This window comes from Mastigoproctus giganteus, chromosome 9, assembly GCF_048544385.1.
Source record: "Mastigoproctus giganteus isolate SK-2022 chromosome 9, ASM4854438v1, whole genome shotgun sequence".
NCBI classification, from domain to species: Eukaryota; Metazoa; Arthropoda; class Arachnida; order Uropygi; family Thelyphonidae; genus Mastigoproctus; species Mastigoproctus giganteus.
Window position 1 is genome coordinate 103059542 of NC_143583.1, and position 13934 is coordinate 103073475.

Sequence of the window (13934 nt, forward strand, 5' to 3'; positions counted from 1 at the left end):
TGTTTTTGAACACATGTACCAGATTGCTCTTAATCAGTAACTTCTTAGACTTGTATTAATGTCTGGAGAGTGTTGTATTTAAGTTCAACAAAGAGCATTTATTAATGGCATTTATTCTGTGGTTTGTGAATTGTCACCAAGAACATGCTTAAATTACTGTGACTCACCAGAAATACACCAGCATTACTAACATATAGTGCTCTTCTTCTCCTCTTTCATTTGATTTCACTAAGTAATGCCTTTCAAAAATCACTTAAGACAAGTGTGCTTACCTCAGATTCACATTTCTCAAATGAAGAGTCATTCAAGAGTTCTCTGGAAATTTTATGAGACTCCAGCAGAAAATCTGAATTTTCCTCTTCAACAACTGGTCTGAAAATTATATATATCAGAGTTAACTCCCATTACCTTCTTTATAAGAAAGCTTATGGATCATTTTGTTAAGGGAAAAAAAAAAAAAAAAAACACAGAACTAAATATGACTTAATTATTTTTTATTTGTAAAAGTTAATTTTGAATGAATAAGCAAATAAACATATAAATCAACAAAACTGCAGGATAAATCATCCATAAACCATTGTAGACATATAGAAAGTTTCCTTTTTTGAAACATTCAATTTTCATTTTTGGGAAGAAGAATGATATTGACCTTTGTGTGAACATGAGCATCAGCCTACACCACTGCCAAATGATTTTTGTCTTTACAATTTGATCCAATGCTTTTGCCAAATTTATAGTACAATTAAAGGGGCGATAGCCCTGTACCTGACACAAGTGCTTCTCCAAATGACCAACCACATTATCAGTAATCAATGATTAAAAATCTATTTTTCTACCTTCCTAAACACAGTCAAACTTTTACTGCATTAGCTCTTGACTTCTTTTTTTTTAATGGTTTTCACAGACTAACTGAATGCAAGAACTTGACAGGTGTGGAGCTATGCTCCTTGTAACTCCAAGGAAAAATCAGAGTGGCAAGGCATTTCAACTTGCTGAAACTCCAGTTTCAAATTACCCAAAGTATCATTTGTTTTACAGTTTCAGGTTACTTGCTTTTCCTCTCCCACTAGTTATAGAAGCATCTAGTGTTACAAGAATGGTTTTGAAAGATGTTATTGCTTTTGCATAAATAAAGGAGAGAACATGAAATGTGAATTTGGCTAATGATGTCTATCATCATTACTCTGTGAACATCTCTATAAGTTTGTTTCAATTTGGCACACTATGAAGAATTTGAAATAATAATACATTCCAAATTTGAAATAAATTAAAAAATTCAAGTGAATAACAGTATCTAATACACAAAGTGTGACATAATGTAATGTAATATACCCCATACTCATAGGGTATATTACATTATTACTAATATCATTAATAAATATTATGATTATTATATTTTAAATTTTATTTTAAAAATTAAAAACAAAATTTAAAACAAACCCTGTCAGTAATTTGTTAGGAAATTACTTGACTGTTTAAAGATGAAATGTTTTTGACGAGCCACATAGTGGTTGTCCTTGACATTCACAGGTGATGAAACCTCTGCTATTACTCTTGAAACCATTAAAAGGAGTCCTCCCCCCAAAATCTGTGAGGAAACTTGACCAGGAAGTCGATATTAGCTGAATGTCTGCTGCAAGGATTTTGAAACGAAACAAATTCCTTCCTTACAAAGTACAACTGTTTCAGGAATTACAAAAAGATGACACCGACAGATAGGTGGAATTCTGTGACTATCACAGAATTTACATGTTACATGTGCACCCAACTGCTATCAGATGTTATGTTCAGTGATGAGGTCTGCTTTGATTGGATGGTTCTGTTAAATGGCATAACTGTCGATATTAGAATGATACCAATCCCAATTGGATGGTTGAAGGCTACTCACAAACTAATTCTAAAGTTGCAGTTTGGTGCACCATCCATGACTGCAAGTTGATGGGATCTTATTTTTTTGAGAGAAATGTTACAGGAAAAATTACTTGCATATGCTCAAACAAATTTTAGAATCTTATGTTGAAGATATTCCTCTAGAAAAAAATGTTCAGACAATGTATTGCACCGAACAATCACCAATCTATGAAAGTGGATAGATCTTTGTATGAATGTACAAGGATGAGTACAGACTTTTGTGGCACCCTGTATATATATATATATGTGTGTGTGTAGAGAAAAACATATATATATATATATATATATATATATATATATATATATATATATATATATATATATATATATATATATATATATATATATACATACACATATACACAACGGCCTCCGTAGCCGAGTGGGCAGGAGCGGGAGTGCAGTAGCACACGCTCTTTGAGTAGACCGGGGTTCAAGCCCCTGACTGCTGAATACGGTCGATCTGCCAACCCACACTGGACCAGCGTGGCAGATTATGGTCCATTTCCCTCAGCATGAATTGTTGAGGAGGCTTCCACCCTGCAGTGGGTTGATAATGGCTGCACTTTACTTTACTTTACACACACACACACACACACACACACACACACACACACACACACACACACACACACACACACACAGGTAGCCCTCGATTTATGTTGGGGTTAGGTTCCTGGGAGGACAGGTGCAAATGGAACCCTTTATATAATGGAGTCAATCGGAAATCACAGGGTTAGGTTCTGGGCACCAAAAATTTTACCTACTACTTTGCATTGATTGCTTTATTTTATTAGTATTCTTCATAGTTGTAGTAATAGTCAATGGAGGCATAGTCATAGCCCTACAAATATTAGGGCGGCTTTCATCAGATTATATCCTCCGAATATTGCACTAGGATTCAATTAACTACTTTTACCAGACATGGTGTGTCTTTATTCTATTAAATTAAAAACTTCATAACACAATTTATTAATAGGACAATTAATAAAAAAATGGTAGCATAATAAATGTCTAACACGTGTAAACAGCGTAAACAATAACCAACAGACTGCTTCACCGCACGGACATTTCTACCTGCATCCACGAGTGGTTACTCGAGGGCGGGAATCTTTCTCGTCTCTGATACAAATGTGCTTATTGCTGATTGGCTTAGATTGTCCTAAATCATGTGAACAGTGCACAATACATAGCACAGTATGATTCCGATAAATTTTGTCTGACGATTTTAAACTTTCAATTTATAAAAAATTGCAAAAATAAATAAATAAAAATGGCATTGTGGTTAGTGATCGGTGCTATTGCGAATCGGCGCAAATCGGACCAATGCAAAACGAGGGCTACCTTTATGTATGTGTGTGTGTATATATATATATATACACACAGGGTGATTCACTACCAGTGCGACAAACTTGCAGGAAGTGTAGGGGGCACAAAGACGAATCGGAATCACATAGCATTGCAGGGTCCGAAATGCCTTCGTCATGCGGTAGAGGACGTTGAACGGGAGGTTGCGTGAACAGCGATCCCACTGGAAGTCAGCATTTGCGAACCAGTTCCCGAAGCAGTAGGATGGACGAGTGTTCAAACGTTGAACTGGCCGACATGCACCTCGCGTATGGAGCTGCGGACTGTAACGAGCGCGTCGCTCTGCACTTGTACCAGGAACGTTTCCCGCACAGGCGTGCTCCTCATCATACGATTTTCGCACGTGTGAACAGAAGGTTACGTGAGACTGGTTGTTTCACAAGAGGTACCATGAATCGAGAGCGAACAACGAGGACAGCAGACAATGAGGAGAATGTCCTACGTCTTGCAGAAGGCAATCCAAGTACGAGTACTCGAGCGATAGGCCAACGATTGGGTATTTCCCAATCCACCGTATGGAGGATACTGTCAACAAACCAAATGAGTTCATACCATCTGCAACGCGTCCAATCATTGGAGCCTGCGGATTATCCACCCCAGAGGACTTTTGCTACTTGGTTCCTTCAACAGAAACGGTTCGCAAATGCTGATCGCTGTTCACGCGACCCCCCATTCAACGTCCTCTACCGCATGATGAAGGCATTTCAGACCCTTCAATGCTATGTGATTTCGATTCGTCTTTGTGCCCCCTACACCTCCTGCAAGTTTGTCGCACTGGTAGTGAATCACCCTGTGTATGTGTAGAGAAAAAAAAATTTTAATTTTTTTATTTGTACATATAATAAGCAGAAATAATAAATGTGCTTATGCATGTTTGTAATTTTGTGTGCTTAATGGTCTTTTAAACTGGAATATGGAAGAGATTAACAGACCAAAATTTATACTTTATGTATAAATTTTTTTTTCCTTTTAATTTTCAGCAGAATTAAGGTTTTTTTTTTTTTAAATAAGAGATGTAGAAAACACATTTTTTAAATCATTAATTCGATATAAGTATGCAAAACTTTAAACTTCCAAAAAATAAAAAAAATTATACATATATAAACAATACTATTATTCCCTTACATTTTCAAATTTTTTCAAAATTTATTTCAAATTTGGCACACTTCGTAGTGCACCAAATTGAAAAATATATATCTTGATTCCCAGAGTAGCAAATGTCTTAGGTGAATATCATCTTTCATGTTTTCATTATTTAAAATACTAAAAAGTGAAATTTTATATTTGGATCGTTCAGAAAGATTTGTCAAGACATTTCAATTTTAAAACCAGACCAACCGAAATCTGACATTTTTTCCCATAAAATTTCAAATCCTCTATATAAATAAAGATATGGTTTAGACAGGGAATTACTCAAGAGAGAAAAGTCCGATCAATATCAGATTTTCAATGCATATTCTGCTAGTCCCTAATAAGGTTTCAGATTTAATTTTGATTCCATAGTCAGTACCACAGAAATATATATATATATATGTATAGTTTTGGAATTATGAGAGATGAAAGTTGGATCAAAAGCAGATTTTAAGCAAATCATTTTTTGGACCTTGGCAAATATCTAGGGATTGATTCTGATTACATATTCTCCAGCCTCCATACCTCAATACATACATGTGTAAGTGAGGTGCAATCAAATTGTTTGGGTGCTGACTATCTATATATAAAAGAATATTTCAGAAAATAAGACTTTTTGATGTGCACACTTTTTGCTTTCCCCTAGGCAGGGCTAGCTGCTATTGCATCATACTACAACAAAGTGATCGACAAGTCTGTCTCAAAGACCATTCCTAGGCACATTATTCTTAAATTAAGCTGCATATACAATAATGGTGACTCATTATCTGATAGCGTTTAATAGCATTATGACATCACACAATGTTGACAGTTCAGCTGTTGTTAATTGCGGAGTTTAATTTTTAGTGTTTTTAATTGTAGAATTCTACATATCTCAAGGCAACGATTCAATTTTTCAAAAGTTTCTTTAATTATTAATAAGGTTGTTAATAATGGCAATAATAGAAAAGAGAAAGATCGTATCAGAAAGGCTGAGAAGAAAAGATATTGAAGAGTATGAAGCAGCACTTAAAAATCCTAATATCAAAGAAAAAGTGTTTACTGTTGCACACGGAAGACTGCTGAACAAATTGGAGCAGTGTGGCATTGGAGGCAAATTTCTGCTATGGATAAAGGGATGGTTGAGTGGGAGAAGACAGAGAGTGGCAATCAATGGACACTGCTCTTTGTGGACTAATGTTATTAGTGGAGTCCCTCAGGGTTCAGTGTTGGGTCCATTGTTGTTTTCTGTATTTATAAATGATATTGATGATGGTATATCAGGCTTAATGTCCAAGTTTGCAGACGATACAAAGGTTGGCAGGGTTGTCAAGGACACTACTGACACTATGCTACTGCAACAGGATCTGGAAAGGTTGAGCAGATGGGCTGAGAGGTGGCAAATGAAGTTTAACATTGACAAATGTAAAGTACTACATATGAGAAGCAGTAACCCCAGAGTGACATATCAACTCTGTGGTACTACACTGACAGTGTTAGAGAATGAAAGGGACCTGGGGGTGGTTGTGCAGGCAGATATGAAGTTTTCTGAGCAGTGCAGACGGGCTGCAAGAGTAGCTCATGGTGTATTGTCGATGATATATAGGAATTTTTCTAGCAGGGATAAGGAGGTGATTATTCCCTTGTATAAGGCAATGGTCAGGCCACACCTAGAGTACTGTATACAGGTCTGGAGGCCTCATTTCAAGAAGGATGTAGAGATGCTGGAACGAGTACAGAGAAGGGCAACAAGATTGGTGAATAGAACAAAGGGGTGCTCTTACGAAGAAAGGCTTAAATTTTGCAAATTACAGTGTCTGGAGACTAGGCACTTGCGAGGTGATCTGATTGGGATGTATAAAGTCTTGAATGGTTTGAGCATGCTTAATGCTGATGGCATTCTTCCTCTTGCTCAGAATAATCACCTGGGAGGGCATAAATTCAAATTGAGGAAAGACAGATGTAGGATAGATATGAGGAAGTTTGCCTTTAGCCAGCGGGTAGTTGGTTGGCGGAATAGACTTCCATCTTTTGTTGTGGAAATTGATAGCCTAAATAATTTAAGGCTGAGCTGGACAGGTATTTGGAATGAATGAAGGGGTGAAATGGGAGTGGGTTTTTTTTTTTTTTTTTTTTTTTGGCTGGTGCTGCATAAGCTTGCTTTCTTGCATCATATGCCTCTGCTAATGCTAAAAGTGATTATAATAAGGTTTCAACAATTAAGAAAAGAAAGATACCAAAAGAGCAAAAAAAAAAAAAAAAAAAACAAATCCAAAATTGTTGATAACTCTACTGAAACTCCAATCGTTGATAAAAAAAAAAAAAAAGAAAAAAAATTGTAAAAAATGATAAAGTGGTAAAAGACGAAAATGATCAAATAGAGATTCCTGAAAATATTCGCAGTTCAGGAAATTTAATACATGATGTTTATGGGAGTATCAAATTCCCTTTGGAAGAAAAGTTTCAATGCAGAATTTTAGCTGCAACAAATAATACTGTTCGCTGAATGAAATTTTTTTTCCAAAATTAAGATTCCAGGAGAATTGAAAATATTTTATTCATCAGACCAAATTATGCCAGATAGTGGTAATGATAAAGAATACAACTCTGTAATACCCAAAACACTTTATTCTCTGGAGCCTTCAGGTTTAACTGTGCATAAACTATTAAGGGTAAACAAAACTGTTATGGTTTTAAGAAACTTAGATATAAAAAATTACTGTGTAGTGGAAATAAGAAAGAAATGTTTGGTTTGTGAAAATATCAGAGGTGACAGAGCTGGATCGAAAGCAATCCACAGATTCATATGTATTCAAACGAAGGGGAATATAACTTCATTTTCAATGAACATTGTCTCCTGTGAAATTGACTTTTAGTATGACAATAAACAAAAGTCAAGGTCAAACATTATCTAAGGTTGGTGTTGACTTAACATCACATTTTTCACATGGACAATTGTACGCTGCATTAAGTAGAGTGAAAGCAATTAAAAATCTCTTTGTATTAAACAGAAAATGAATCAAAAAACTGGACAAGATATGTTGTTTATAATCAAATATATAAATGATGGATTTGTTATTAATTTGTTTTTAGATAATAAAATATAATTTTTTGTACATCTTTTGATTATTAGAAGGGGATGTGAGGTGTTCTCTCCCACAAAAAAAATTAAATAAATAAAATATTAAAAGGCGTGTGGGGGGGGGGGGTTCCCCCACACTAAAAAAATTAAAATATAAAAACGAATAATTCAGGTTTATGTGACACAAGTCAGAGGGGAGCGAAGAGACCTACTGGCTTGTATCTCGAAATTGAAATGTTTTAGCAAGTTGCAACTTGTCACAAAATTTCGCATGACACTTGTTAAATAGAAGGTGTTTTATGGGTTTCAGTGCATTTCAAAATGAATGGTTTTACTTATCAATGAATTTGCATCAGATTTTGTTTCAGACTAAGAAAAGTGCAACAGAAACCTAAGAAATATCAAAAATAGTATTCAGGGAAGATGCTATTGTTATTCAAAGAGCTTTTCAGTAATTCAGACGGAAGGACACTTGTCTGTTGCCACTCTGGCACCTTCCAACTTCAAAAATCAATGATTCAATTGCATCAATGTTTGTAATCTTTTCAGGGGTGATTGACATTTAAAATATCCATAGGGTTGCAAGTGAAACTGGTACAGTGAAACGTCAATCTCACAAATCCATGTGAGTTAAAATATATTTTCAGACATATAAGTTAGTGAAAGTGCATTGTGTCCATACACAGTAAATTAACTGAAGTTATTATAGTGGCATCGTTTCATTATATCTCATATCATGAAGAATACCTTCACAATGAGTTGCCAATCTGGTTATAACTTATGTCTGTAAATTTTCCTGCAGTCCAAGGCTTCAGCCCTAAACTTTTATTAAGTATTAAACTACTAAACACTATTTGGCATATCTCATGTTGTAGAATTTTTTTTAAAACTTGGTTGTCAGCTGTAATACCATCAAGTACCCACCCACTCAATGATGAGGGGCCAAATAGCCCTGAAACAGCCATCTGGATGGTGGTATCCACTGAGAATAAGTAACATTAATCTTCTCTATTGGGGAAGCATTACTTATTTGCAGTATAACAGATAGACAACTTGTTGTGAAGGTATTCACAATATGAGATGTAATGAAACAATGCCACTATAATAAATTCCGTTAATTTATTGCATACAGACATAATGCACTTGCACTAACTAATATGTCTGTAAATTTTCCCAAAGTCAAAGGCTTTTAGCCCTGAACTTTTATTAAGTATCAAAATGCTTGTTATGAGATTCCATTACATTAAAATGCATTAAAAAAAAAACAATAAGTTACATATTATGAAATACTTATAACACTTATTAAATGCGATTTTATATTTTTAAACAAAAAATTTGTGTTTTTTTATGCTTCTTATTTTCAACAAAACAAAACTTTTTAATTCTCACAGGAAAAAAATGAAAAACATGAAACTAGTCTCTTCCAATTACAAAATTTTATAAAACCATAATAAACACAACTGTCAGATGACATGTTGTAAATAATCATACTTCTTCACACAAAACTGAAAATAAACAGAACTGTAAATATGTAACTCCACATAAAACAACCACTACAACTTCTCAAATTACTCAAATAAAACTTTAAGAAGGTAGACAGATCAAAAGCCATTAATCTTGAAAAGACAATTAACTGCTTAGTTAGTAAATCACTGTAACACTGCAAGAAGCTAAAGATCAATGTCAAAAAAGAAAATCCTCTTATTGTTTGAAAATTTTCTTTTTAAAAATTCATTATGATTACATTTTTTCATAGTAAGATGAATTTTTTTTGCACTAACTGACATATTCATTAGCATAAAATGAAACACTTTTGGATAAAAACACAAACTGGGAGGCAATGGGAAGCGATTTCATAACTCTGACTTTTGCTATACTGACATAGTAACAGTAATACCCATATAGTGCAAGGAAGCCACAGGCTTTTGCTGCACTAGCAGAGTAGATAAGAAAATACAAATTATTTGCTTACCTCCTCACACAGGTAATTATCCAACTGACATTTGAATTAATTCAAACTCTCAGCCTCAACTACTTGTGAAGGCAACCTGTTCAAGCAAATCAATAACTCACTGGCTAAAAGAAAACTTCCTACAATCTCATCTAAACCTCTATCCCTGTAATTTGAATTTATGCTGTAGAGTTCTGGAATTCCCTATAACAGTGAAAATTCCGCCTTCATTCGTTTTACTAACCTCTCTCAGAGCCCTATAAACCTCAAATAGGTCACCTCTGAAGTACCTGGTTGCCAAGTTCTGTAGTCCACATAATCAGTCTTTCCTCATATAGTTGCCCTTTTATTGATCTCACCACAAGAGTTGCCCATCTTTGGACCCTTTCAAGAAACTCAGTCTTTTTTCAGATGAGGTCTCCATACTTGAACACAGTATTCCAAATGTAGTCTTACAGTTGCCTTATACAGTGGAATTATGACCTCCATATTTCTACGTGGTAATGTCCAATAAATCATCTATAGCAGGGGTTCTTAACCTTCTTAGTTCCATGGACCCCTTTGCTAGTCAGGTGAATGCCACAGACCCCTTCTCAGAATAATGTTTTTAAATACATAAAATAAAATTACAAAAAAACCGGTTTAATGAAATAGTTACCAAAATTAAAAAAAAAAAAAAAAAACATTATACAGTAATATATGTTTCTTTCTTAACACATTGAATAATAATACAATACATTTAAAATATAGGAAAGTTGAAATTAAATTTTATTTTTAGGGACATATCAGTGTGAAGGCTGTTGTTGTTTATCTTGAATAAGAACATTAAACTGTGGTGTGGTATTTGACAAGGCAACACACATGTCAAGTTGGACATCTAATCGATTTCGATTTTTTGTTTTCATTGTTACAAGTGCTGAAAATCCCGATTCACACAGATATATTGTTGCAAATGGTATCAAAGCTTCCATAGCTAGCTTTAGACGAGGATAGGCTTCTCTCAGGGAACACCAGAATTCTCCAAGGCTTTTTTGAGGTAAACTCCAATCGTAGTAAGTTTTTTGACCTAAGATCAATGAGTTCATCTTTGGTTAAGTCAACATCTTCAATACAGTTTATATCAGAAAGAAAAGGATTTCGGATCCATGGTTCAATTTTCATACCATCAAGATAGAAATAACTTTTAAAAGAGTTCTGTAATGTTTCCAAGTGTTCGCAGATATCTCTTTTCAAAAAAATTGAGAGAGAAGTTTGCATTTCAACTACATTTTGGTAAAGCACTTTCTGCAACAGTGGAACGTTTGCAAGAATGTAGTAGTAGTAGAGGCATGTGATGCAAGAAAGCAAGTGTATCAGCTTATGCAGCATCAGCAAAGAAAAAAAAAAAAATCACACCATTCCCTCCAAATGCCTGTCCAGTTCCTCCTTAAATTTATTCAACATATCAACGATAGATGGAAGTTTGTTCCAGCAATTAACCACCCGCTGGCTAAAGGCAAATTTGTGCACATCTATTCTACATCTGTCCTTTCTTAATTTGAATTTATGCCCCCATAGGTTCGTAATCTGAACAAGTGGAAGGATCCCATCAGAATTCAGCATGCTCAACCCATTCAAGGCCTTATACACCTCAATCAGATCACTGCGCAGGTGCCTAGTCTCCAGCCATTGCAATTTTCAGAACTTAAGCCTCTCTTGGTAAGAGGATCCCTTCATTCCCCTCACCAATCATGTTGCCCTTCTCTGTACACGCTCAAGCAAATCTACATCCTTCCTAAAATGAGGCCTCCAGACCTGTACGCAGTACTCAAGGCGTGGCCTGACCATTGCCTTATACAGAGGGACAATCACCTCCTTTTCCCTGCTAGCAAAATTCCTGTATATCATTGACAAAACCCCATGACCTGCCCTGGCAGCCTGTCTGCATTGCTCAGAAAACTTCATATCTGACTGCACAATTACTCCCAGGTCTTTTTCATTTTCTACCACCTTAAGTGTAGTACCACACAGTTGGTACGTTTCTCTGGGGTTACTTCTACCTATATGCAGTACTTTGCATTTGTCAAGGTTAAACTTCAGTTGCCACTTCTTAGCCCATCTGCCCAAATTATCTGGATCCTGTTGCAGTAGCACACTGCCATTGCTGTCATGTCGGTCTCTACTCTCTTCTTCTATATTGGTAACTTAGCCAAGAAAGCTTGTAATATTTCAGTTGCATCCATAATGGTGACTTCATGACCTTGAATGGAAAGATTTATCTCATTCATATGGTGAAAAATATCTGCCAGGTAAGCTAACCCATGGATAAAATCCTTCCTTTCAAAATGTTCCAAGAGTGGGTTTTCTTTCTTCCAGAAAAAGTGAAACTTCTGCCCTTAGTTCGAACAAGCGCTTCAAGACTTGTCCTCTTGAAAGCCAGCACACTTCTGCGTGGTAGAGAAGCACTTCGTATTCTGCTCCCATTTCTTGACAAAATCTTTTAAAAATACGATGATTCAGAGAACTTCTTTTGATAAAGTTGATAACTTTTATGGCTGTTGACAATACTTCTTTAAGGGTTGTTGGAAACTTATTAAAAACATACTGATCATTAACAACACACAATCTTTATGTCGTCTGCAAATTTTGACATCAAGCCTTCTATCCCATCATCGATGTCGTTTATGAAAATCAGAAACAGTGGTTCAAGAATTGATCCTTGGGGGGCCCACTTCTGACTTTACCAATCTGAAGGATATCCACCTTTGCCTCCTGCCCTGCAGCCACCCAGCAATCCATCTTAGAATTTTTCAAGTAATCCCAATATGTTCCAGCTTATACAGTAACCTCTAATGAGGAACTGACTCAAATGCCTTGCTAAAATCAAATAAACTATGTCAAAATTGTTCCTTACATCCAGCTCATGAGTAACTGTCTCAAGCTAGCTTACTAAATTAGTTAAACATGATTTTCTCTTAACAAAACTGCGTTGTTTTATTCAGAATGTCATATCTAAATGACCCTGGATTGCACTCTTAATCATTGCTTTTCCCTACCACTGCAGTTAAACTAACCAGTCTGTAGCTACCAACTTTGCTCTTAGAACCACCTTTATGTATTGGTGATAGGTTGGCACTTCTATCCAAAGGAATTTCTCACGAGTCCAAAGATGCCCTCATAATTAACTTAAGTGACTCCATACACTCTCTGGCAGCCTCCCTCAAAATTACTGCGTATATACCATCAACTTCAGAAGCCTTACTTGCCTTTATGCTCGAAAGCTTTTCTAATAAACCGTCATCTGTAATTTCAAAATCACTCATTTCATATGACTCAGCCTCACTCGCACAGCTTCTTCTCAGCATGAAGGGTCTTTCTTCAGTAAAGACAGATGTAAAGTACCTTTTCAATTCATCTGCAAAATCAGCTGAGTTGTCTAAGACTTTGCCACACCCAGTACACAAGGATCCAATCTGATTCGCTTTTTACTTCCTTGTATCACATACATAAAAAAAAATTCCTTTATTTGTGGTACTATCACATGTGGATATGTGTTATTGTTGAGGGCAGCTCCTAGAACGTTAGTTCAAATCCACCTCATATCAATGTAATTTTACACTCTGTAAAATTGGGCCAGACAAGTGTAGTATAAAGTTTGTGTAGTTAATGAGTGTTGTGTTGTTTGTGCTGGTCGCTTGGCTATCCAGAAGCAGCAATCACCTGAAAAGGCGCTTCTGAGTACTCATCCACACCATGGGAAGGTGAACCAGTTCCAATAGATAGGATACTTAGGGTCTCAGTTTGTGAGACGACAACAAAAAAAAAAAAAAAAAAAAAAACTTTTGGGAGCCCACTCCAGAGTTAAAAAAAAAACAGAGAGAGAACACCTCAGGAAAATTAAATAAATAATAAGAAGAAAGGGGAATAAAAATAAAATACATACAAAAAAAGTAGAACCTTAAAAATTCTTAACACTTTCCTTTACTGAACTCTTATGTCTTCATAAACTGTCTTCATAAACTCTAGACCTATCCAAAGCCATTCGTGTGAGCAGAAATTTTCACCTTTTAAACACCTAATTGGTAAACACATGAAGTACATTTAGATTAAAGGGAGTTTCAATAAGTTTAGTCTCTTGACCAGGAGAAATTGTTCCTACAGTAGTTTCAAATTCTGTCCAGATGTCCAAATATTGTGAGCAGGCATGGCTCCAACTTTTGGCTTCTCCACAAAAAACAGAGGGGTGTATTGCTCAGGCTGGATTTAAACAGCTTATCATTTAACGAACTATGTCCTGTAAGAATATAAGAGTTGAACATGTTAATAGAGAACCACTTATTTCTTTTTGTGTCCATTAAATAAGAAACCCAAGGAATAAATTTTTTAGTCACTAATCCAGCTTCGGATGTATCCCATCTAGCCTACCATTTGTTCACCAACTCAATCTGATATCTTTGTTTCGCTCTCTTAACACCTTGTTGTATGTCAATCTCAATCCCCATAAATGCAGTTGGAATCTGTTTATGGATATGA

At 35.5% G+C, this 13934-nt stretch overlaps 1 protein-coding gene across 1 annotated transcript in view; it reads right to left on the bottom strand.

Annotated features, from left to right (window-relative positions):
- Window positions 1-13934, bottom strand: part of LOC150080604 (uncharacterized) — a 138855-nt gene that overhangs the window by 9172 nt on the left and 115749 nt on the right. The window contains exon 7 of the mRNA XM_090380751.1: window positions 273-372. Within this exon, the coding sequence (XP_090236877.1) occupies window positions 273-372 (100 nt within the window). The remainder of the gene's footprint in view (window positions 1-272; window positions 373-13934) is intronic.